The sequence below is a fragment of the Macaca mulatta genome, chromosome X, assembly GCF_049350105.2.
Source record: "Macaca mulatta isolate MMU2019108-1 chromosome X, T2T-MMU8v2.0, whole genome shotgun sequence".
In the NCBI taxonomy this organism is placed as follows: Eukaryota; Metazoa; Chordata; class Mammalia; order Primates; family Cercopithecidae; genus Macaca; species Macaca mulatta.
This window is the reverse complement of record NC_133426.1, coordinates 55,802,312-55,826,927: the sequence shown is the minus strand read 5'-3', so window position 1 is coordinate 55,826,927 and position 24,616 is coordinate 55,802,312. Positions and strand designations below refer to the sequence as shown.

At 39.0% G+C, this 24,616-nt stretch overlaps 1 protein-coding gene across 13 annotated transcripts in view; it reads right to left on the bottom strand.

Moving 5' to 3' along the window:
- Positions 1-310: 310 nt before the first annotated feature.
- RRAGB (Ras related GTP binding B) overlaps positions 311-24,616 on the bottom strand; it is a 38,742-nt gene continuing 14,436 nt past the window's right edge. For 9 of the 13 annotated variants that reach the window (XM_077987744.1, XM_077987747.1, XM_077987751.1 and 6 more), the window contains 5 exons: positions 7,897-7,992; positions 5,581-5,703; positions 3,155-3,246; positions 1,761-1,876; positions 311-839 (listed from right to left, as the gene is read on the bottom strand). In XM_077987744.1, coding sequence (XP_077843870.1) covers positions 742-839; positions 1,761-1,876; positions 3,155-3,246; positions 5,581-5,703; positions 7,897-7,992 — 525 coding nt within the window. In that variant the 3' untranslated portion in view covers positions 311-741. 13 annotated transcript variants of the gene reach the window in all.

Below are 24,616 nucleotides of genomic sequence, written 5' to 3'. Positions count from 1 at the left end.
CCAGAGTTTCCCCAGCTGCCATCAGTCAGTACATATGGTCTAGCTTAACTTTCTTTCAAAATTGCTTTCACATAATTCCCTTGCTCAAAGGCCCACAATGCTTTCCTATATCCTATCACATTTAGATGTCTTATATCTGAATTTTTCTGGCTCGCTTTAAGGCCATAATCTGGCTACATTCTTCCCATCCAACTTTATTTTGTGCCTTCCCAACCAGAAGGTCCCTTTCACCTAGGATAACTGTGAAATTCCTTTACTGTTTCTTAGGACAAAGTTGAAGAAACAGGGAAAAGAAAAATAGACACTGAAATCCCTAACAGCAAAAGTTTATTTACAATTGAAGTTAAGGAATATTTTTAATGCATGCTGAGAAAACAGTAATACTCCAAACTTACAGGTTACTTACTGTCTGATAAGGAATACAAGATGATGCTGAGAAAGGCTTTGGCAAACACAACTATTGGAACCAGGTTGCCAGTACATTTAAACACTATTAGAACCTTGTTATCAGAAAACTTACATATCACCTACTTTTATGTAACACCAACTTCATGAACAATTCATCTTCTAACTCCTCAATGGCTATTTAAGTTAATAGCATTCAAGGTTTAACATTAAGACTAGGGAGTAGAGAAGAAATACAGAAGCAATAAGCATCACAACATTTCAGAGCCTACATATATGAATACAACATTAATTAGGAAACTTTTAATTTTTGTGTGAAACAACATTCATCAATGTTTAGCGCATGAGAAGACACTGCTTTGGTCCATCCACTCTTTCCAGCTTTTCAAAGTGTTTTCTGGCATTGCGGATGTTGATCAGAGTAGCTGCAGAAGCTGAGGGTGGGGGCGGAAACACCCAACAGAATTAAGTATGGGCAGCCAAAGGAATGTCTGACTAGTAAAACAAATAAACAAAAGAGAGCCAAATCCCTCAATGTATGTCAGAGAACATACAGGAATAGGAGGTCCCAAGTTATCAAGGTTTAATTTTTCTGAATAAGCAGAAGATTTATTCATATTCTAAACACAAAATTCCCAAAATAAATTTCCAAAATCTTTTGGTTTGGAGCTAACAACATAAAACCCATAAATTTATGTTATATTTTAATATTAACTTAAAGTAGCAAAAGCCAATGGATGAGAAATTAATTTAAACTCTGGGACCATCCTGAAAACTACTGCAAGAACCTTTATTTCAATGGTTGTGATAGTCATGGTTATTATGGTATGGAAGCATCAAACACCCCTTCATGCCCATAACAGAAATATGAGAATATGGTACATAGGAATATGCAATGACATATAAAATAGTTTGTCATTTAATAGTTTAAGAGCTTAGATTGACTAGTCTTTTAAAAATCTATACCAGATGCAGCATAAATCATGTATTTGGGTTCTCTTTTCTTTAAAATTCTTGGATTTAGTGACTTGCTTTTTGAAGTTCCCATGAAGAAAAACATAATACACTAGAGGGTAAATTATTTTTAAGCTTTAAAATATAAGTCTATTAAATAAAAACTATTTACCACTAGTACTAAAATAGTTTTTTTTATTGTGGTAAAGTATACATAACACAAAGTTTATCATTTAAATTATTTTTAAGCATACAGTTCATTGGGATTAAGTGCCCTCACATTGTTGTGCAATCATCTCCACTATAAAACAGCTTTTAAGTATCTAATAAGGTACTACCTCTGGGACAATTGTTTAAAGAATATGTGGCTTTGAAGCTAGGTCAGCTAAGTTTAAACTTACGAATGGATGGATCAGACATCACAACCATCACATAAGTGTTGGATGTAAAGATGTCAATGAAAGCAGCGAAGTTAGAGTTCCTGACTTCCATACTCTGGAAAGAGGCAGCCAGCTTGCTATAGGAAAAAGAAGAAAAGTGGTTAAAGAATGAAATAATAACACTGTAACAAGCTCTTATCATTTATGTTAAACATCTTTTTTATAGCATTATACCTCAATTCACCACTTCATTAAGATTGTTAATCACTAACTCTATTTTTTCCAAGGAAACTCTTATACTGAATTTAACATGTTTTGAAAAGTAACTGGGACAAAAGTGGGCTAGGACTTGATTTTTAAAATTTTTTCAATTTCAATTTACTTTTTTATGAGTCAGAGTCTCGCTCTGTCACCCAGGCTGGAGTGCAGTGGTGCCATCATGGCTCACTGCAGCCTTGAAATCCTGGCTCAAGTCTTAGGCTCCTGCCTAAGCCTCCCAAGTAGCTGCGACTACAAAGGTGCATGCCACCACATCTGCCTAAAGCACTTGAAACTGACTGTGAAATGAAAATTGGCTTAGACCTAGATCCATGTTTAAAATCATTTTCAGAAGACTTCTTCAACATTTAATAAGCATCTTAAGTTGAAATTTCCTTATCATTGAGATTAAAGCCTACATCTTTTCAGTGTTACATTTAAATTCAAGAAATGACCTTTTTTCTTTGAAAACAAACAAGGCAACTATATTTGCTTGTCATTGGCTATTTCTTCTTCAAAATGTTAGCATAAACATTCCAGAAAGTCTCAAAGTGTGCTAAGGCATAGAGAGTAAGCTTACTCCTGCTGTTCTGGAATCAAACTTTTATCAGGGTAAGGATTTTGATTATTAAATCTTTGCTAAATTATGGTGTTCAGCCATTCCTTTTTCCTAGATTCGCAATGCTATGATTCAAATTTTATTTAACAATGGCTGACACAACATGATTAAACATTTCTAGACTGTCTTTTCTGTACCATTTCTGAATCAGTACTTCACTATTTTAATTCAGTTAAATAGTAAATACTTAAAGTAGTAGTTTTAGACTAAATTTTGGTATTCAGTAAGGCAAATGCTCCTTCCTTCTTCTTTTTCAAAACTCTCTTGGATATTCTGTTTCTTCCCAAATAGTATCAATCATCTCAAAAAGATACTCTGTTTGGATATTTTTCATATGCTTCTGTACTAGCTGAGTTTGCATTAAAGGACAAGGACCTGCACTTCGGTCAACTGGAGGCCCCTTAGAATTTAGCTTTCTCTTTGATTGAAGGAACTATTCTGAATATAGAAGTACAGTTAACTATAGTTACTTGAACTTCTAAAAAATGACAATAATTTTTTCAAGAGATAAACAGATCATTCATACAAGATCTCTTACCTGCAGCTCAGCTTGAACTGCTTAATAATGTTGCTTATTTTCTCAAATCTATGGGCATCACGCTGCTCTTTACACTGATAGTGAGAAATTACCTATGAAAAAGAATATTGTCCTTTGAATCCATGCAAAATAGTCATATCATCCTCTGCTACTCCTCAAAGCAGACATTTGTCAGTCCCTTGGTCACTGGTTTTTAGGGTAGAGTAGACTTGGCACCTGGCTTGTCTCTTTTCCTCTGTCCTGTATCTTACCAACATTCTGTGTGATTTCAACGTCCATTCAGATGGCCCATCTAGTACCGTTTGGTTATAATTTTATTAAATCATTTACGTATTGCCTATTTTGGTTCACTGCTATTTTTTCTAACTTTAATCACTAAATATTCATTTTATTTCAATATTTCACATGATAGTCTTCGATTTTTAAAAAGTACATCAAAAAGAAAAACATAAAAATTCCTAGCTTTTCTTGAGGTATACTTCACGTGTTTAATTTTTAAAAAGCCCAAGCTAACCAAATAGCTTTTGGAATTATATTTTAAAAGCTTAACTGGTTGATTCCAATCCCTGAGGACTATTTACAAATGAACTTATGCAGGATGGACATCCACACCAGCTGAAAATACTTTTTCTAACTTTTTCAGATTTTAATAAAACCACACAAGTATTACCTATAGGCTGAATATACAGATGCAGAGTGTCTAGTAGGAAGCAAAACTGAGTCACTCACCAGAAGAAAACTCACAGGGAAATTCCATGAGACAATGTGAAAATTTCAAAACATAATTTCTATACCAGTGGAAGAACAAATCCCCCTTGCTTGACTTCACCCCGCTCAGTGAAAATGTTCAGTCACATCTAAACTTGGTCTCAAGAGAAACAAAAACTACCTGTTACTATTAGTGAGGAACAGGGAGCTTATATTAGGTTAACCTCTACAACCATGTGTGGCAGACATAGTAGGGGAATACTGCTGAAGCAGGTTTCGGTCCTGCCACGTACATCAAGACAGAATAGCTTTCTTGCTCATGGTTACTCACACTAGCAGGAAAAACAGGCTCAGGGTAGCACAATTCCAAGCAAGTGACCTCTGTCAGTGGGCTGAGACAGAAAGATACTCTAATTAGGACTCCTTGCCCCATCTATACCAGCTAGAAGGATGGCTCCCAAATACTCTCGGGGTTACAAATAATATTTCCACAAAGGAAGAAGGGAAAATTGTACTTTAGATTCTCTGCCCTGTTGCTATAGTAGCAAAAGGAATCAATATTTAATAGTTTGCCAGCTAAATGCCAAGGCTTGCTAGGTGCTCAATGTTCCTGTGTCCCATTTTCATCTGCACAATAAATCTACGATCTAGATATTCGTAGAAGGAAAACAAGCCCCTAGAGATTAAGTATTGTTTCTAACATCACCAAGCATTGACAGGGCCCAGAAACAAATTATTTACTGGGAAAGGCTCTTAGAGTTACATTTACCAAGGCTAATTAGCAATTACTTATGCAGTGTGTTGTGACATCTTAAATTAGTTTCTGTTATTGCTATTTTTAAAATGTATTTACAAATACAATATTGGTTTTTGCATCCCCCTTTCAGGGTTATACAAACAGTAGGCTCTAATATAGTTGCTAAGCTCAATTTACAAGAAAAATAGAAATACCAACATGCTTCTTTCCCTCTCCACTTCTTCATGTGAACTCCTAATTATGTCACTGAGATGACCATAATGTTTCTTCTACATTAAAAGTTTTCAATGAGTCTTTTAGAGAAAAGGATAGGATGTGAGTTTTCTCAAAAGGAAAATATGCCACATTTCATAATAAAAGTCCACAGGAAATAGGAATCCTTTAACATAAATGAACAGTTATTAGCATAAATAATCTGAACTCTCTTTTTTTTTTTTTTTTTTTTTTTGAGACAGAGTTTCACTCTTGTTGCCCAGGCTGGAGTGCAATGGCACGATCTCGGCTCACCACAACCTCCATCCTGCCTCAGCCTCCTGAATAGCTGGGATTACAGGCATGTGCCACCACACCTGGCTAATTTTGTATTTTTTAGTAGAGATGGGGTTTCTCCATGTTGGTCAGGCTGGTCTCAAAATCCTGACCTCAGGTGATCCACCCACCTCGGCCTCCCAAAGTGATGGGATTACAGGTGTGAGCCACCGCACCCAGCCAATAATCTGAACTCACTAATAAGAAATACCTGCAAAAATCTAATTTCATTAACTTCTAAAGAGCTACACACCAAAGGGCTTCCTTCTTTCAGGTCACTTGCTGACAATACTATTTTATAAATAAGGCTGTACATGCTGAAGTTGACAAGAGGGAAAAAGGTTCTTTGTGAAAGTAGTGTCATGCTGTTCTCTGTTGCTGAAAACAAAGAAGGTACAGTGTGAAGTACATCTGCAAAGCAGAAAGTTCTTACCAGAAAAGTAGCTCTCTCAAACAGAAGTACTTCATCAGCTTCAATAATTTCAGCAAAGTTCCTTAGGTTCATTTCCAGCTGCTGAACATTGGGAATCAGCTGATAAACTATGCTGGACCAAGCCTAACAGAACAGAAACACAGTGTACTATTATTAACAGCTAGTCAGTCCCAGACCTTTGAAATTAGTAAGTACACTATAACATGTGGACAGCAAAATATGATGATAATCCAGTCCCAAACAAATACTGACATTAAATATGATATAAAACAAATGAAATGAGAAAATGAAGCTAGCATCTGATTTTTATCCTTGAGTTGAATTTTTTTTTAAGTTCAAACACTTTTGTAAAATGCTGGAGAAACTTATTTCCATTGATAATTGAAAGCAAACAAATATTTAATGCCATCATGTTGCCTTAGGAAAAAAGTTGAAAAATATGATCTACTCTGTTAAAAAGCTCCTAATCTAGTCACAAATATTTAAGCCCAACAGTGTAGATTTCTCTAAAGATCAGAACCTAATTATGCTATATTTAACATATACCTAAGAATCAATTTAATGAAAGTAGCAGAGCCACATAGACAAATGGCCCCTCCCCTCAATAGAATAATATACCATTAAAAGAGAAACTAGTGGCATTATCATTCCCAAAGGTTTGTTGTTATCTGCATAAGTTATTGATCCAATTGAATTCAAAATGGTCTACTGTGTTTTTGCCTAAAACTGACTTCATCCAGGAGTATGACTAATGTAAGCAGTTGAAATTAACCACACTCTCCCTCTATTCTTATAGGCTCTTTTATTTGTATTTTCATTATAATACTTCCTTCACTCTGACTCCAATTTGTCTGGTAAGGTGTACTTTGTTCTTCTCTCCCCTACAAGAGGGCAGGAACCTGGTCTTAGTCATTTGTGTATCCAACAGCATCAAGCAGGTATGTAATGAGTGCTTGTTGAATAAAACTTAATATAAAAATTTAAGTCAGCTCTATGCAACATTGATGTAAGAGATAGAAGTGCCATGTCTCTGTTCCAATTAGTTTTATTACTTAGGCATGAGGGTTCAGGTTCCAAGTTCCCAGGTCGGTGTTAATGTCACTGCTGAATTTACCTTGGAGAAGGCACCAAAGCTAACCACAGCAGAGACATTGTCACTCACAGCAGTGTTGTGATTAGCCAATTGTCTTTGGTCGTGTTATGTATTGCCATCCTTCACACCGCAGTTGGTTCTTATCAGTGCGTCATGTCCATCCTTATTCACGGTTACCTGTTCTATGGGAATAAGGCTTTGAGAGAAATTCGGCCCATATTAATCTAGAACAGTATTTCCTAGACAGGTATCTCAAAATGATCTGTTATTAGAGTGAGGCTAGGTCAACATAATATTGGGGAAAATGAATTAGTTAAAAAAAAAAGCAATGGCTATTTTAAAGTCCAATGGTTTTTCTCCTTGCCACGTCAGGTTTCTGTGCTTCTGGTTGTAGATACTTGTCAGATGCCGTTGATACTGAGGCTCTAGCTACCAGTGACAGAGAAGGGTGCTTTCCTACCCAGAGTCAGACTTGTCAATGGATACCAGAAGCAGTCTGAAGGAAAGGGCTAACTATAGGAGGATCCAAAAGGACCTAGTCCTTCAAATAACCAGATCAGTAGGAGAAAGGGAGGAATCAGAATAAGGAGCCTATGTGCCAATAAGGTAATTTCAGCTTCATCCATAACAAAGCTATTGTTGTAACCTCCATAATAAGTGTAAGCAGTGTGGTATCCATTCCAGAAATGGGAACAGTACTTCTGGTTGAAAGAATGCTCGTCTCCAATTTGGCATGAAAGTTGAAGCTATTATACCATATGCTAGGCATAACATGTCTGATTCTAAGATTCCTTCTCCAATCTCTTTCCTAAATATTGTCATTTTATTGCCATCCAAACTTAGGCAGACTAGCTTATATCATGTAGAAGTACCTGAATACTAGATACAACTCCAATCAGCATTGAGACCACAACAGGTCAAAATGGATGATGGCCAGTAAGTGAAACCTTTGCTATCACAAAGACCAGTACCAAATTAATCATCACCAAACTGGCTAATTCAGTGTGACTCAGTAGCTATGTCGACCCAATCTAAGATCAAAACCCAAGTCTCTTAATATTAAGTTTGATATTCTTCAAACAATTTGTTGCAGATTATTTTTCTTTTTAGTACAACAAATCTAGATGGCTATGAAATAGTTTAAAATCTTTCAGTGTTGTTAACATCCTTCTAGGTTTTTTTTCATGCTCTTAAAATGAGGGAACTCAGGGAGACATACACACCTTATAGAGGGTTTCATCCCAGATAGATGTTCGGAAACAAGAACATTCCAATGGGCGAGACAAACGCCTCAAATCTTCTTCTCGCTCTTTAAAAATCTAAATTAAAAAGCCCAACATACTGATCAACATATAATAGTTCTCATCTTTCAAGCTAAGATGTAGTTATTTTATCATATTTTAACCAGGAGCTTTTTGTTCCTTTCTAAGAGGAATTTTAAGTATGTCTATTTCACAAACTAGGATGGCAGAAATTGTTTCAGGTCAGGTCTAAAAGTGCAATAGCTAGAATTCTTCAGGCCTATCCTGCTTATGCTGAATACTCACTATGAGCACTATGTTTATAAATAAAGCTTATCATACAGAGGAGTCTTAATAAAATACATCGAACACTCCAAATCACCAAATCTGGGTCATTTTAAGATAGTTATACACATACCAAGAATATATAAATGAAAATATTTTAACCCTTGTATATATCTTTCTCAGACACATATATACATATGGAAAAATATCTATATAAACATATATACACTGATATTTTCCCAGGAGTCAGTGGATTATTGTTAAATATGTACATACACACTGGGATGGCTAATTTTATGTGTCAAGTTAGCTAGGCCATGATACCCAGACATTTGGTTAAACACCAATCTGTATGTTGTTGCAAAGGCAGTTTTTAGTTAAGATTAACATTTGAATCAGTAGACTCTGAGTAAAGTAGTTCATTCTGTATAATGTGGGTGGGCCTCATCTAATCAGATGAAGGCCTTAAGAGAAAAAGCCTGACATTTCCCCAAGAAAAAAGAATTTTGCTTCCAGATTGCTTTCTAACCTGAACCACAAAATTAACTCCACATTAACTCTTCCACGGGTCTCCAGTCTGTCAGCCTGCCCTGCAAATTTTGGACTGGCTAGTCTCTACAATTAGTTGAGAAAGTTTCTTAAAATCAATCTCAGTCTTTCTCAATCTCTCTCCCTAAACACACACACACACACACACGTACACACATATGTATGTATGTATATGTATATTCACATATTCTATTAATTCTGTTATTCTGGAGAACCCTAACCCAGACTTTAGTACTGAGAGTGATTCTAGAGAATAATCTTAAGGATGAGTTTTCTAAATTGGTTCTGGGGTTGGTTCTCTAATCTGATTAGATTTAAAGGCCCTAATGACTCTCTTTCCAGTAGAAAACAGAGTACTGATAATCTATAGTGTGATGTGGCAGCAGAGATACACAAAATACCACCACTGGATATTCCTAATAAAACAGTTTTAAGAGGCAAGGTTCCAGGTGACCACATACAAAATTTTGAACATTTTTGTCAAAATAACAAATATGAGATTGGCTGGCTAATCCTAAGTGTGCTGAACAAAGGAGAGAAAGGATGAGCTCAGAGATCTGAATTATCAGTGTAAGTACTTTGTAAATGACCAGAAAGTTTCTATGACTGCCCTGAAAAAAACCTCTTAACCCCTATAGCTGCAGAGCTGAGACTGATGAAAACCAAACTCAGAATCTCATCCTTTAAGTGGATGAATTACAATGCAAACTGAATTCACAACCTCACAGGGCATCTGCTAATAAAGTGAGGGCATTGACCAAGAAGAAGTAGGATTCTAAATTTTGGAATGGAGGTTATTTGGGAAGATCCTAATGAAGCTGGCAAAATTGAACCCTTAAATTCTCAGTCTTCTTTGCCAGTAGAAGCAGCCACTCATCCATATCTTAGATTAACTCTATTTGGCCTGAGAAAACTGCAATGGTCTCCTCTGAGGTATCTGCCATGCAAGACACTACTGATTCACCCCCACTACCCCTCTTTGCTTCTAGACCTATAACTAGTTCAAGTCTCAGCAGGCTCCTATAGGTGAGGTGTGAAGTATGACCCATGAGGAATTATGCTATACTCCAAAGAACTACATAATTTCTCCAATTTACAGACAAAAACCAAGGAAATATGTATGGGAATAGGTATTAAAGGTATGGGATAACAGTGGAAAAAATATAAAGTTGAATCAGGCTAAATTTACCAATAGGAGCTCATTAAGCAGAGGTTCCACACTTAATGTTGCAGCCCATGGGGTAAGAAAGAGCTTTAACAGTTTGTTTGGACGGTTGGATGAAACATGGACCAAAAGGTGGCCTAAACGACATGAAGTTAAAATGCCAGAAGTGATTTGGTATACTCTAGAAGAAGAGATCCATAAAAAAAGAGACTTTAGGGACACTGTAATGTTCAAGTATTAACAGATTTATTTAAGGCCTACTCACCAAACCTGCGAGGTTCCAGAAGACACACCTTTCTTTTATCATGACTATGAAAAATAAAGTTGTAAGGGCAGCCCCAGCTTCTTTCCCCAGTTATGTGATCATTCTTCTCTGCAGGCTAGAACTTTCAGTGGGAACTGCTGCCACTGAATTGGGAAACCTAAATGCAATGGGAGTAGTTGGATCCTAGAATGGCAGGAACCAAGTGGGGGCACTTAATCACCAAAGACAAGGTGAGCATAGTACCATAACTGAGGCAGAGTCAAAGCATTAATCAGAATAGTCTGACTCGTAGAGACCTATGGTGTTGGCTAGTTATCATGATGTTCCTAGAAGTGAAATGGATGGGAAGTCTACTAAATTTTTACTTGATCTGTATACGTGGAAGAATTCTAGGTCAAGTGATAAAAAATTTAATTTGAATTATTAAATTGGAGAGTCACAGCTTCTCAATCAATACCCAGACTTGTACCAGTTTACAAACCCAGACCCCTTGAATGAAGGGGAGCCTGGGTCCCTTTGAGGAAGGACACTGCCAAGTATTTATACTGTTAATCTTCCTCCCAGCCTCCTGCAAATGGACCTATGTGGCCTTTTACCAGGGTGACTGTGCGTTAGGGAAAAGGAAATAATCTACTACTGAGCATTAGCTCTGAATTGACCCTAATTCCAGGGAGACCTAAAATGTAACTGTGATCCAGCAGTCAAAGTAGGGCCTTATAAAGATTAAGTAATCAATGGAGTTTTAGCTCAGGTCTGTCTCATGTAGGCCCAGTGGGTCCTTGCAACCTTCTTGTGGGTTATTTTTCCTGTTCCAGAGTACATAATTGAAGCAGACATGCTCAACAACTGGCAGAATCCCTCATTGGTCTCTGGACCTGTGTAGTGTAGGCTGTTGTGGTGGAAAAGCCAGGTGGAACCCATTAGAATGGCCTCTACCTAGGTAAATGGTAACCAAAAGCAATATTGCATATTCTTGGAAGGATTGCAGAGGTTAGTGCCATCATCAGACTTGAAAGATGCAGAGTTGGTGATTACCACCACATCCTCCTTCAAATCTCCTATTCAGCCTGTGTAGAAGAAAGATGACTCCTGGACAGTGGATTGTCATAAACTTAACTAGATGGTGACTACAATTGTAGCTGCTGTGCCAAATGTGGTTTCATGGCTTGAGCAAATTAACATATGCAGCTGGTTTTCTAACAAATGCTCTTTTCTCCATACCTGTCTTTATTAAGGTCCACCATAAGTACACTGTAAGTTGTTTGCTTTCAGCAGGCAAGGCCAGCAATACACTTCACTGTCCTGCTGCACGGGTATATCAGCTCTCTAGTCCTATGTCATAATTTGCTTCACAAGAATCTTGACCACCTTCACAAGAATCTTGACCACCCTTTTATAAGATATTAGGCAGGTAGGCCGGGCGCGGTGGCTCAAGCCTGTAATCCCAGCACTTTGGGAGGCCGAGACAGGCGGATCACGAGGTCAGGAGATCGAGACCATCCTGGCTAACACGGTGAAACCCCATCTCTACTAAAAATACAAAAAACTAGCCGGGCGAGGTGGCGGCGCCTGTGGTCCCAGTTACTCGGGAGGCTGAGGCAGGAGAATGGCGGGAACCCGGGGGCGGAGCTTGCAGTGAGCTGAGATCACGCCACTGCACTCTAGCCTGGGCGACAGAGCCAGACTCCATCTCAAAAAAAAAAAAAAAAAAAAAAAAAAAGATATTAGGCAGGTCCATTGCATTGATGACATTATGCTGATGGGACCTAATGAGCAAGAAGCAACAACTACATTAGACTTACTGGTAAGATAGCTGCACGTCAGGGGATGGGAAATCTGACAAAAATTCAGGGGCCTTCTACCTCAGTGAAATTTTGAGGGGTGCAGTGGTATGGAGAGATATCCCTCCTAAGGTGAAGGATAAGTTGTTGCATCTGGCCCCTCCTACAACCCAGAAAGAGGCACCACATCTAGTAAGCCTCTTTGAATTTTGGAGGCAACACAGTCTTCAATTGGCTGTGTTATTCTGGCCCATTTACCAAGTGACCCAAAACCCTGATAGTTTTGAGTAGGTCCCAGAACAGAAGGTTCAGGCTGCTATTCAAGCTGCTTTCCACTTGGGCCATATGATCCAGCACATCCAATGGTGCTTGAAGTGTCAATGGCAGATAGGGATGCCATTTGGAGTCACTGGCAAGCCCTCATACGTGAATTGCAGCACATGCCTTCAGCATATTGAAGCAAACCCCAGCTATTGTTCACAGATAACTATACCCCTTTTGGGAAACAGTTCTTAGTTTGCTAGTAGGTCTTAGTATAGACTGAGCACTTAATCATGGGCCACTAAGTTACCATGAGACCTGAGCTACCGATCATGAACTGGGTATTACTTGACCTACCAAGCCATAAAGTTGTGCATACACAGTAGGACTCCATCACTAAATTAAAGTGGTATATATGAGATCAGGCTCAAGTAGGCCTTGGATGAACAAGTAAGGAACATGGCCACAGTCCCCATTCCTGCTATACTACTCTTTATTTTTTTTATTTTTTTTTATTTTTGAGTCACTCTGTCACTCAAGCTGGAGTGCAGTGGCACAGTCTCGGCTCACTGCAACTTCCACCTCCCAGGTTCAAGCGATTCTTGTGCCTCAGCCTCCTGATTAGCTCAGACTACAGGCGCATGGCACACACCACCACACCTGGCTAATTAGTGTATTTTTAGTAGAGATGGGGTTTTGCCATGTTGGCCAGGCTGGTCTCGAATTTCTGACCTCAAGTGATTTGCCCACCTCGGCCTCCCAAAAAGCTGGGATTACAGGCATGAGCCACCATGCCTGGCCTATACTACCCTCTCTTTTCCAGCCTGCAACTATGGCCTTATGGGGAGTTCCCCACAATCAGCTGACAGAGAAAAAAAACTCAGGACTGGTTTACAGATAGTTCTGCATGATACACAGGTGCCATCTGGAAGTGGACAACTGCAATACTACAGGCCCTTTATGGGACAGCCCTAAAAGAAAGTGGTAAAGGGAAATCCTCCCAATGGGCAGAACTTTGACCACCTGGTTGTTCATTTTGCTAGGAAGAAGAAATGGCCATACATACAATTAGTTACCAATTCATGAGCTATGGCCACTGGTTTGCTGGATGGTCAGGGGCTTAGAAGGAACATGACTGGAAAATTGGTGACAAAAAGGTCTGCGGAAGAGGTATATAAACAGATCTTTCTCAATGGGTGAAAAATGTAAAGATATTTGTGTCTCATATGAATGCCACCAAAGAATGACTTCAGCAGAAGAGAATTTTAATAACCAAGTAGATAGGATGACCTGTTCAGCCTATTTCTCCAACCATGCAGGTAACTGCCCAATGAGCTCATGAATAAAGTGGCCATGGTGGCAGGGTTGTTATGTATGGTCTCAGCATCATGGACTTCCACTCACCGAGGCTGATCTGACTACAGCCACGACTGAGTGTTCAATCTGTTAGCAACAGAGACCAACACTGAGTCCCTGATATGGCACTATCTCCCAAGCTGATCACCTAAGTACCTGGTGGCAGGTTGATTACACTCATCTGCTCCCATCATGGAAGGGACATGATTACTGAATTACACATTCTGGATAGGGATTTGCCTTCCCTGCATGCATTTCTTCTGCCAAAACTACCATACATGGATTTACAGAATGCCTCATCCACCATCACAGTATTGTACGCAGCACTGCTTCTGATCAAGGAACTCACTTCACAGCAAATAAAGTGAGGCAATGGGCTCATCCTCATGAAATTCACTGGTCTTACCATGTTCCCCACCATCCTAAAGCAGCTGGCTTGACAGAATGGCAGAATGGCCTTTTTGTTTTGTTTTAATTAGAGATGCATCTCACTATGTTCCTAGGCTGGATTTCAACGAGGCTACGCAACCCTTTTGCCTTACCCTCCCCCAAGGAGATAGGACTACAAGCATGACCCATCATACCTGGTTCGAATGGCCTTTTGAAGATGCACAGTGCCAACTATGTTGCAATACTTTGCAGAGCTAGGCAAGGTTCTCTAGGAGGCTGTATGTGCTCTGAATCAGCGTTCAGTAAATGGTGCTTTTTATTTCATAGTGAGGATTCATGGGGTGGAAACTGTGCCACCACTCACTCCAGTGACCCACTAGCAAAATTTTTGTTTCTTGCCCCTGTGACCTTATGCTCTGCTAAACTAGAGGTCTCAGTTCCAAAGGCAGAAATGTGTATACCAGGAGACATAGTGATTCCACTGAACTGGAAGTTAAGACTACCAACCAGCCACCTTGGGTCCCTGAAGCCTCTGAATCAACAGGCAAAGAAAGAAGTTACTATGCTGACTGGACTGACTGATCCTGACTACCATGGGGAAGCTGGATTGCTCCTCCACAACAGAGGTAAGGAAGAAGAGTATTTCTGGAATATAGGAGAGCTCTCAGGATGTCTCTTAGATTTAACTCAATGGAAAACGACAATGCCCAATTCAGGAAGGTCCACTAATGGTCTTTGGGTCACCCCACCAGAGAATACAACAAGCTGAGGTGATTGCTGTGGGCAAAGGTAATAAGGAACTGAATAAGGCAGTTATAAATACCAGCTAAAAATCACATGACCAGATATACAAATGAGAATTGCAATTGTCAAGAGTACTTCATCTTGATTTTGTTATGAACATGTATCTATGTATATAAAGTAAATGTCTATTTTTTCCCTTTTAATCCCTTATCATGAACATATCATATGATATATAATATTTAAGTATTGTTAACTTTATATTATAATGTAAAAGAAAAGTAAACATTAGTCAATAACTTTACATCCTCTTCTGGGAAAATGATTAGTGCATTTTTGGTTGTATGCAGGATTACTGTATCATGTTAAGTGGAAGTATGACCTTGTTATTGTTTTTATTTGAAGATTCAGTATGGTTTCATAGATGTGTATGAGTGCCAAGTTGACAAGGGGTGTGACTGTAATATTTAGTTTTACGTGTTAACTTGGCTAGGCCACAGTATCCAGACATTTAGTCAAACAGCAGTCTAGATATCACTGTGAAGGTATTTTTCAGATGAGAGTAACATTGAAATCAGGAGACTTTGGGTAAAGATTACAACCTATAACGTAAGTGGGCCTTATTTAATCAGTGGAAGGTCTTAAAATAAATACCCCTCTCTCTGCATGTGTCTCTTCCTGTCTTTCTACGCATGGGTGCATGTGGGAGTGCAAGCGCACACATAAACACACATACACACACAATTAGTTCTGTTTCCCTGGAGAACCCTAAGATACACACATAGAAGAAAATAACTAGGTGCGGTTTTTGTATTGTTGAAATTTGCCATTTGACATTGGAATACATTCTTAAGTAAATGTGGTTATGTGAGACATCATTTTAATGTCCATTTCTCGCTTTATGTTTTTTTGCTAATGACTTATTACTTGCTGTTTATTTTATATTTATTTTAGACTATGGAAATGATGTTAGACAAAAAGCTAATTTGAGCGATTTTCTTATTCGAGTTCAAATGGGTCATAAAGCAGCGGAGACAACTCACAACATCAACAATGCATTTGGCTCAGGAACTGCTAACGAACCTATGGTGCAGTGGTGGTTCAAGATATTTTGCAAAGGAAACACGAGCCTTGAAGATGAAGAGCATAGTGCTAGCCATCAGAAGCTGAAAACAATCAATTGAGAGCAATCATCAAACGTGATCATCTTACAACTACACGAGAAGTTGCCAAAGAAATTAACGTCGACCATTCTATGGTTGTTCAGCATTTGAAGCAAATTGGAAAGGTATAAAAGCTCAACAGGTTTGCTCATGAGCTGAGCAAAAAAAAAAAAAAAAAAAAAAAATCATTATTTTGAAGTGTTGTCTTCTCTTATTCCATGCAACAACAACAAATGATTCTCTCAGTTGGATTGCGGTGTGCACCAAAAAGTGGATTTTATATGACAACTGGTGACAATTGGCTCAGTGGATGGACTAAGAAGCTCCAAAGCACTTCCCAAAACCAAACTTGCACAAAAAAACTCATGGTCACTGTTTGTTGGTCTGCTGCCGGTCTGATCCACTACAGCTTTCTGAATCGCGGGGGAACCATTACATACGATAAATATGCTCAGCATATCAACGAGATGCACCAAAAACTGCAACACCTGCTGCCAGCACCAGTCACAGAAAGGGTACAATTCTCCATGACAACACCCGACCGCACATTGCACAACCAACACTTCAAAAGTAGAAGGAATTGGGCACAAAGTTTTGCCTCATTCATCATATTCACCTTACCTCTTGCCAACCAACTACCACTTCAAGCATCTTGACAACCTTTTGCAGGGAAAACACTTCCACAGCCAGCAGGATGCAGAAAATGCTTTCCAAGAGTTTGTTGAATCCCGAAGCACGAATTTTTGTGCTACAGGAATAAACAAATGTGTTTCTTGTTGGCAAAAATGTGCTAATTGTAATGGTTCCTATTTTCATTAAGAAAGATGTGTTTGAGCCTAGTTATGATTTAAAATTCATGGTTCAAAATCACAATTATTTTTGCAGCAACCTTAGCTGAAATGGATATTTAGGGAAGTACACTAACCATTTTACCTAAAACTTCTAAGTCTATATTTTTAATAAAATAAAGAACATACTTTTTTTTAAAATATTTATTTATTTATTTATTTTAAATTTATTTATTATTATTATACTTTAAGTTGTAGGGTACATGTGCATAACGTGCAGGTTTGTTACATATGTATACTTGTGCCATGTTGGTGTGCTGCACCCATCAACTCATCATTTACATCAGGTAAGAACATACTTTTCTTAACTAAGCTTAAAGTATCTTGAAGAATATTAATCTATCTTTGGAAATCTTTATATACGCATTTAGAAAATAATAAGATGATTAATCAAAATTACAAGTGATTTTTTTTTTCCAAGATGATAGACTGAAGGCTTTGTCAGCGGGCCTCACCTGCTTGGAAACAGCAGAGTGGTGTGTAGAGATTCACAGTCTAAACTTTTATCCAAGAAGGAACACAGGAACTCAATAGAAAAACTGAAAGAAACTTCAGACACTTTGAAAGAAGTGGTGGGCAGCAACCTACACCATGAGCCAGGCAGACCACTGTGAGTCTCCCGAGCATGAAAGGGGGCGAGAATGTCTCCTTGATACACATTCCTACTGAGGAGTTGAGCAAGCCAGGCCACAGGGGAGCACCTTAACCCTACCCAGCACTGGAGTTGATCTGGTGAGCAGTGGGAAGTATATGAAAAACAGCAGTACTTTGCATGTACCCTGAAACCCCAGTGGGGACAGAAGGAAACCATTCCTGATAGAGGAACCTTACAGCTAACTCAGGCAGTGGTCACAGGATGCGAGAAGCTCCCAACTGAGATTTGCACTCTTAATCTCTCCAGTGGGGACAAACTCCCTTGGCCAGAACTGAGGGGCGAGTGGGAAGTATGCTCTTGCCACAGGAGCAGCAGCCAAGTGTCCCAGCTTTGTGAACAAACAGGGAGAAGTGAGGCCTGAAAGGCGTGGTTTCTGTCTCAGGCAGCAGGAAGGCTTATGGCCTGGGGCAGTTTTGCATTCTGAACACAGACTGCCTGGGACCCAGCTAGCCGTTGCCAGCAGAAGACTGTGGGTGTGAGACCCACCTTGTCAAGAGTGTGGGAGTTGGGTGGGTCTCACTGACACCTGCTACTCCTTCTCCCAATGTGGATTCTTTTGTGCAGCAGAGTCAGTTGTGCTTCTCCCTGGAACATTACCCTAGTGGCCAGGGAACTGCCCTCCAAGCCCCATTGGGACCACTGCTTGTGCTTACACATGAGGAGCCAGAATGCAAATCTGTTTGACCCAGCCCAAACCTGGGTTTGCCCCTCCACCTGCCTTGGTAGCATAACACAACAGACAGGGACTTTTGGGAGTTTCATGGCCTTGCCCATCGCCTGAGACACAAGTACTTCCCGTGGGTATCATAAGTCAGGCACAAATCCCATGGCCACCATAGCAATTGGCTCTCTCCTGCAAACACCACCTCCTGGCTAGAGACCAATTGGTGCAGCCCATTACAACATCTGCTGACACAACAACACACCACTTGAGAAGGAGAAAACTTCTGCATGACCTCAGCTAACATCATTTACCCACACCATCCCAGCTAATCAGGAGGTCTTGAGCCTATTCATCTGCCCAGTACATTACTACTATAGCTGGGATTTGAGAAAGCCATCACAGTAATGCTATTTTTAGCCAGGGAAATCTTTCAGAGTCTATGTCATTCCCCTGCTACCCTTATCATAGCTTGTGCTTACACCTGCTGCTGGGAGACCAGAGGGCAGGGCAGCTTGGTCCAGATCCACCCAACACTGTCCCCCTCTGAAGCTCAGAGCAGAGCCTAAGCCACTGCACATCCTGCAGACCTGTCCACAGCCTGAGGCATCAGACAGCTTCTCCACTTGGCTGATAAGCAGCATCAATGACCAATTCTCCTCAGAAGGAAGAACGAAAATTACAGGTGAATAATCGTAGCCCAAACGGAATGTTAAGCGGAGAGTGCTGGAGCTTATCAGAGAGTTCACTGGAAGAATCTGTGACTCACCAAAAAAGAAAAAAGAAAGTAACAAGAAGCTGGCAGAGATCAAACCCTGAGAGACTTAGTAATCTGTGGACAGGGGAGATGGGAGTGCTCTTGGCCTCTCTGGCCCTTGCAGCAGACTGCTGGTATCCAAGCTCAAAGAGGGCTTCTCTGCACTCGTGAGCACAAGTACCAGAGTGAGCTGTGATTTACGGACTCCTCAAGGGCATTACCTTGCTAGCACAAGGTCCCTTCACTTTCCCTCTGGACCGGAGCTATAGCAGTGGGTGCCATGCTGGATGTGCACCCATTGTGAGACTTTGTTTTGCTCAGGGACCTTCAATCCTTGTGTCTTCACATCACTGGATGATTTGCACATATTCCCCCAGCAACAGCTTAGAGTGTGGAAGCCCCACAAGGTGGCTAGACCAGATGAGCAGCAGGATTCACAGCTGTCTGGCCCTCAGGGACTGCCACACCTATGGGAGCAGGGAGTGCACCACATCAAGGGAGCACCCTGTGGGACAAAAGAAACCAGACTGCAGGCCTTGAGTCCCAGAAGTTTCCACTTGTGGGAAGTTTCCTTCAGCAGAGGCACAGGTGCAAGGCCATGCTCAGTGGTGAAAAACTGCAGTTCTACCCCAGCAGTCAGGCAGCTCCAGGGCTCACGAAGGGACCTAGAGAAGGAAACTTCTCCCCCTTGCCCAGCACTTGCAGATACAGGTGGGGCTTCTCTTCCAGGAACTCAGCATGAGTGTGCCTATAGACAGTCTTTCTGGAGCACTTCAGGGTGACTACATCTCCACAAGAGGAGTGCCTTCTGGGTTCAGGCTTGCATAAGAAGTAAAGTCACAACTCCTCTTTACACGGAATGCCAGCATTCCTGCAGATGGACAGAGGTGCTTGTCTGATCTGAATATCCAGAACACTGGGACAAGGGCATGATGAGGAAGCAGATGGCTTTCCTGCTGGCCTGGGAGAGGAGCTGAGATGGCTCCCTTCTGTCCCCTTGCAAAGACCTCAGTACATTTCAGAGAGCTCCCCCAGCCAGCTTAGTCAAGGCTGGGCCTTCTGCCCACAAACGGGATACTGCATATACCCACCTGCTTCAGCTGCAGCTGGTTTTCACCTGTGGGTGCCTGTACTAGCATGAAGGCTGAACTATTCAATGGCAGAGGTCTCATGAAGCTTATCTCATTCCCCAGTGGTATGTACTTTGTTATTTTTTCCCCAGTATACTTCTCACAAAAATAACAAAATGTACACCATGGGGAAATGAGATAAGCTTCATGAGACCTCTGCCATACTGGCCCATGGGAGACAGTAAGCCTTCTCACACACCCAGCACACTGCTACTATAACCAGCAGCTAAGAAAGCCATTGCACAAAGATTCTGTACAACCAAAGAGCTCATACACAGTCTTTGACACTGAAAGCACCCAGAGCCAAAGCTAGGTGACCATACACTACACCCATTAAAGTCACATCCTCAAGGGGAGAAAAAAATTTAAAAACCCAGTAAAATCAGAAATAAATGTAAAAATAATAAGAGGAAATTATCTACTCAAATGAGAAGGAACCAGAAAAATGATTCTGGCAATGTGCAAAAACAGAGTTCTACAACACCCCCAAAAAGATCACACGAACTCTCCAGTGATGGATCCAAACCAAAATGAAATATTTGAAATATCAGATAAAGAATTCAAAATGTTAATTATTAGGTTGCTAAATGATATCTAAGAGAAAGTTAAAAACCAACATAAAGAAATAACTGGACCAAGCAGAAGAAGAATTTCAGAGCTTGAAGACAAGGCTTTCAAATTAACACAATCAGATAAAAATTTTTAAAAAGGAATTAAAAGAAATGAACAAAGTCTCCAGTAAATATGGGTTTAGGTACAAAACATCCAAATCTAAGAATCACAGGTGTTCCTGAGGGAGAAGAAAAAGCAAAAAACTTGGAAAACCCATTTGAGGAAATATTTGAGGAAAATTTTCCTGGTCTTGCTAGAAATTTAGACATCCAAATACAAGCAGCTCAAAGAACTCACAGCAGATTCATTATAAAAAGGACATTACCAAATCATCAGGCTATCTAAAGTCAACATGAAGGAAAGAATTCTAAGAAGAGTGAGACAAAAGTATTAGATAACTTATAAAGGAAAAACTTATCAGACTAACAGCAGACTTCTCAGCAGAAATCTTACAAGCCAAAAGGGATTGAGTCCTATCTTTAGTCTCCTCAAATGGAATAACTGTCAGCCAAGAATTCTCTATCTATCAAAACCAAGTTTCATAAATGAAAGAGAAATGAAGTCTCTCCCAGACAAGCAAATGCTGATGGAATTTGTCTCCACTAGACCAGAACTATAAAAAATGCAAAAGGAGTTCTAAATATCAAAATGAAAGGTCATATGCACCAGTATGAAAACACTTGAATGCAAAAATTTCACAGGACTTATAAAACTGTAACACATTGAAGAAAATCAAGCAACTAGGTAGCAGCACGATGACTGCAACAGTACATCACATGTCAATATTAACATTGAATGTAAATGGTCTAAATGTGTCACTTAAAAGATACAGATGGACAGAATGGAAAAAAACACAAACCAAATATCTGCTGTCTGCAAGATACCCAGTTAACTTGTAAAGATGCTTATAGACTTAAGGTAAATGGGGAGGAAAAATATTCCATGTTAATGGAAACCAAAAGTGAGTGGGAATAACTATTCTTAGATAAAACAGACTTTAAATCAACAACAGTAAAAAAGACAAAAAATGTCACTATACAATGATAAAGAAATCAATTCAACAAGAAGATACAACAACCCAAAATATATGCACGCCTAACTCCAGAGCTCCCAGATTAATAAAACAGAAACTACTATACCTAAGAAAAAGAGATAGAAAGCAATACAATTATAGTGGAGGACTACAACACCCCATGGACAGCACTGGATAGATCACTGTGACAGAAAGTCAACAAACAAACACTGGACTTAAACTGGACTCTAGAACATGTGGATTTAACAGACATTTACAGAAAATTCTACCCAAAAACTGCAGAATAGACATTCTTATTGTCAGCACATGGGACTTTTTCAAGATAGACCATATGCCAGGCCACAAAACAATACTTAATAAATTTTAAAAAATCAAAAGCATATCAAGTATCGAATCAACCCAAAGCAGAATAAAACCATAAATCATTTCCAAGAGGAACTCTCAAAACCATACAAATATATGGAAATTAAATAGTCTACTCTTGAATGATCTTTGGGTCAAAAATAAAATCAAGATGGAGATTAAAAATGTTTTTGAAATGAGTGAAAATACTGACACAAGTTATCAAAATTTCCAGGATATAGCAAAAGCAGTGCTAAGATCAAAGTTTATTGCACTAAATGCCTACATCAAAAGGACAAAAAGATCACAAATTTACAACCTAACATCACACCTCAATGAACTGGAGAAACAAAAACAAGCCAAACCCAAAGCTAGCAGAAGAAAAGAAATAAGAAATAACAAAGGTTAGAGTAGAACTCAAGAAAACTGAAAATAAATTAAAAAAATACAATGGTCAATGAAACAAAAAGTTGGTTCTTTGAAAAGATAAACTAAATTAATAAACCACTAGCTAGACAAAGTAAGAAAAGAAGATTCAAATAAGCTCTATCAGAAATGAAAATGGAAACATCATACTGATAACACAGAAATACAAAGGATGACTGAGACTACTATGAAAACTTCTATGCACTCAAAGTACAAAATCTAGAGGAAATGGATAAATTCTTGGAAATACACAACCACACAAGCTTGAATCAGGGAAAAAAAAAAAAAAAAAATAGAAATCCTGAACAGAGCACTAACAATTAGTGAGACTGAATCAGTTAAAAAAAAAAAAAAAAAAGCCCAAAATCTCCCAACCAAAAAATCAAAACAAAACAAACAAACAAACGAAACACCCAGGACGAGATGGATTCACAGCCAAATTCTATGAGACAAAGAACTGATGCCAATCCAACTGAAACTGCCCCAAAAGATTGACAATAAGGGAATCCTCCTTAACTCATTCTACAAAGCCAGTGTCATCCTGATACCAAAGCCACAAAAGGACATAAAAAAAGAAAGCTACAAATCAATATACTCAATGAACATAAATGCAAAAATCTTCAACTAAATATTAGCAAACCTAATCTACCAGCACATCAAAGAGATCATTCACCAAGATCAAGTCGGTTTCATCCCAGGGTTGCAAGTATGGTTCAATATACACAAGTCAATAAATGTGATTCACTATATAAACAGAATTAGAAACAAAAACCATATGGTCATCTTAATAGATGCAGAAAAAGCATTCAATAAAACAGAGCATCCCTTTATGATGAAAAACCTCCAACAAACTAGGTACAGAAGAAACATACCTCAAAATATTAAGAGCCTTTTATGAGAAACCCACAGCCAACATCAAAATGAATGGAGAAAAGTTTAAAGCATTCCCCTTAAGAACTGGAAAAAGACAATTATACTCACTTTCACCACTTCTATTCAACATAGTACTAGAAGTCCTAGCCAGAGCAATCAGGCAAGACAAAGAAATAAAGGTGATCCAAATTGAAAAAAGGAAGTCAAACTATCTTTTGTTTACAACTCAGGAATGGAAAACCAAATACTGCACATTCTCGCTTGTAAGTGGGAGCTAAGCTATGGGTACACAAAGGCATACAGAGTGGTATAATGGACACTGGAGACACAGAAACGGGGAGGTTGTGGGGGGTGAGGGAAGAAAAATTATCTACTGGGTATAATGTACACTATTCAAGTGATGAATGCACTAAAAGCCCAGACTTGACCATAGCACAATTCATCCATGTAACCAAAAACCACACATAACCATAAAGCTACTGAAATAATAAAATAAATAAAAATACTAAAAAAAACACAAAATTACAAGTGAAAAAAACACTTCTAAATGTTTAAAGGAGCTCATTTATTGGAATGCTGTAAATTTTTCTACTGCAATTTTGGCTAGGAAATAAAGTGATTTTTAAAAGCAAACGAGAACAAAACAGCAAGTGCAGTAACAAGGCCCTCACAAACTCAAGACCCAAGTTACACACATGATTTTATGCTGAATTAAAACCATATTAATTATTAGGTATTAAATAGTAATTAATACTTAATGACAGAAGTTGAGGAAGAGCTAAAAAGACTACTAAATAATCAAAAGCAGTTTTCTGAGTCAAATATGGAACCCTTCAAATGGTTTTGAAAGCCTATAAGCTAACCTATAAATATCAAAACACTAGAACAGTGGAGGCAATCCTGTAACTAGTAATATAAAGAAGTATTCCTTACCAGAGCAATTACCAAAACATCCTTTCATTAAAGGATTTCCTTAGATTCTTATACTCCAACTCAAAGAGTAACTGTATTCCTCTATATGACCAGCATATCCCAAAACTGCTTTCCTTAGTTTCATACCCTTAGAAATAGAGAAGGATCTTCTCTTTCAGCATAGACCTTAAAATCCAATCCTCTTATTTTATATTGAGCAAACTAGACAGACTATATTGAAGCTAGACTATATGACTTGCCAATCCTGTAGTCTCACAGCTAAGCAGGAGTTTACCCATTTTACTATGTCTTTCTATAATGGGCCTTTGAGCCTTCTCGGGGCTATTTTGGTTTGTGGATAACTATCTATATTTGTTTTTTTGTAGGGGAATGAAGACTGGTTATCTCCTACTCCACTATCTTGGTGACATCACCTGCTACTGTGCCTTCTCTGGTTTAAATTTGTGTGTACTAACTCCCACGTCAGAAAGAGAAAT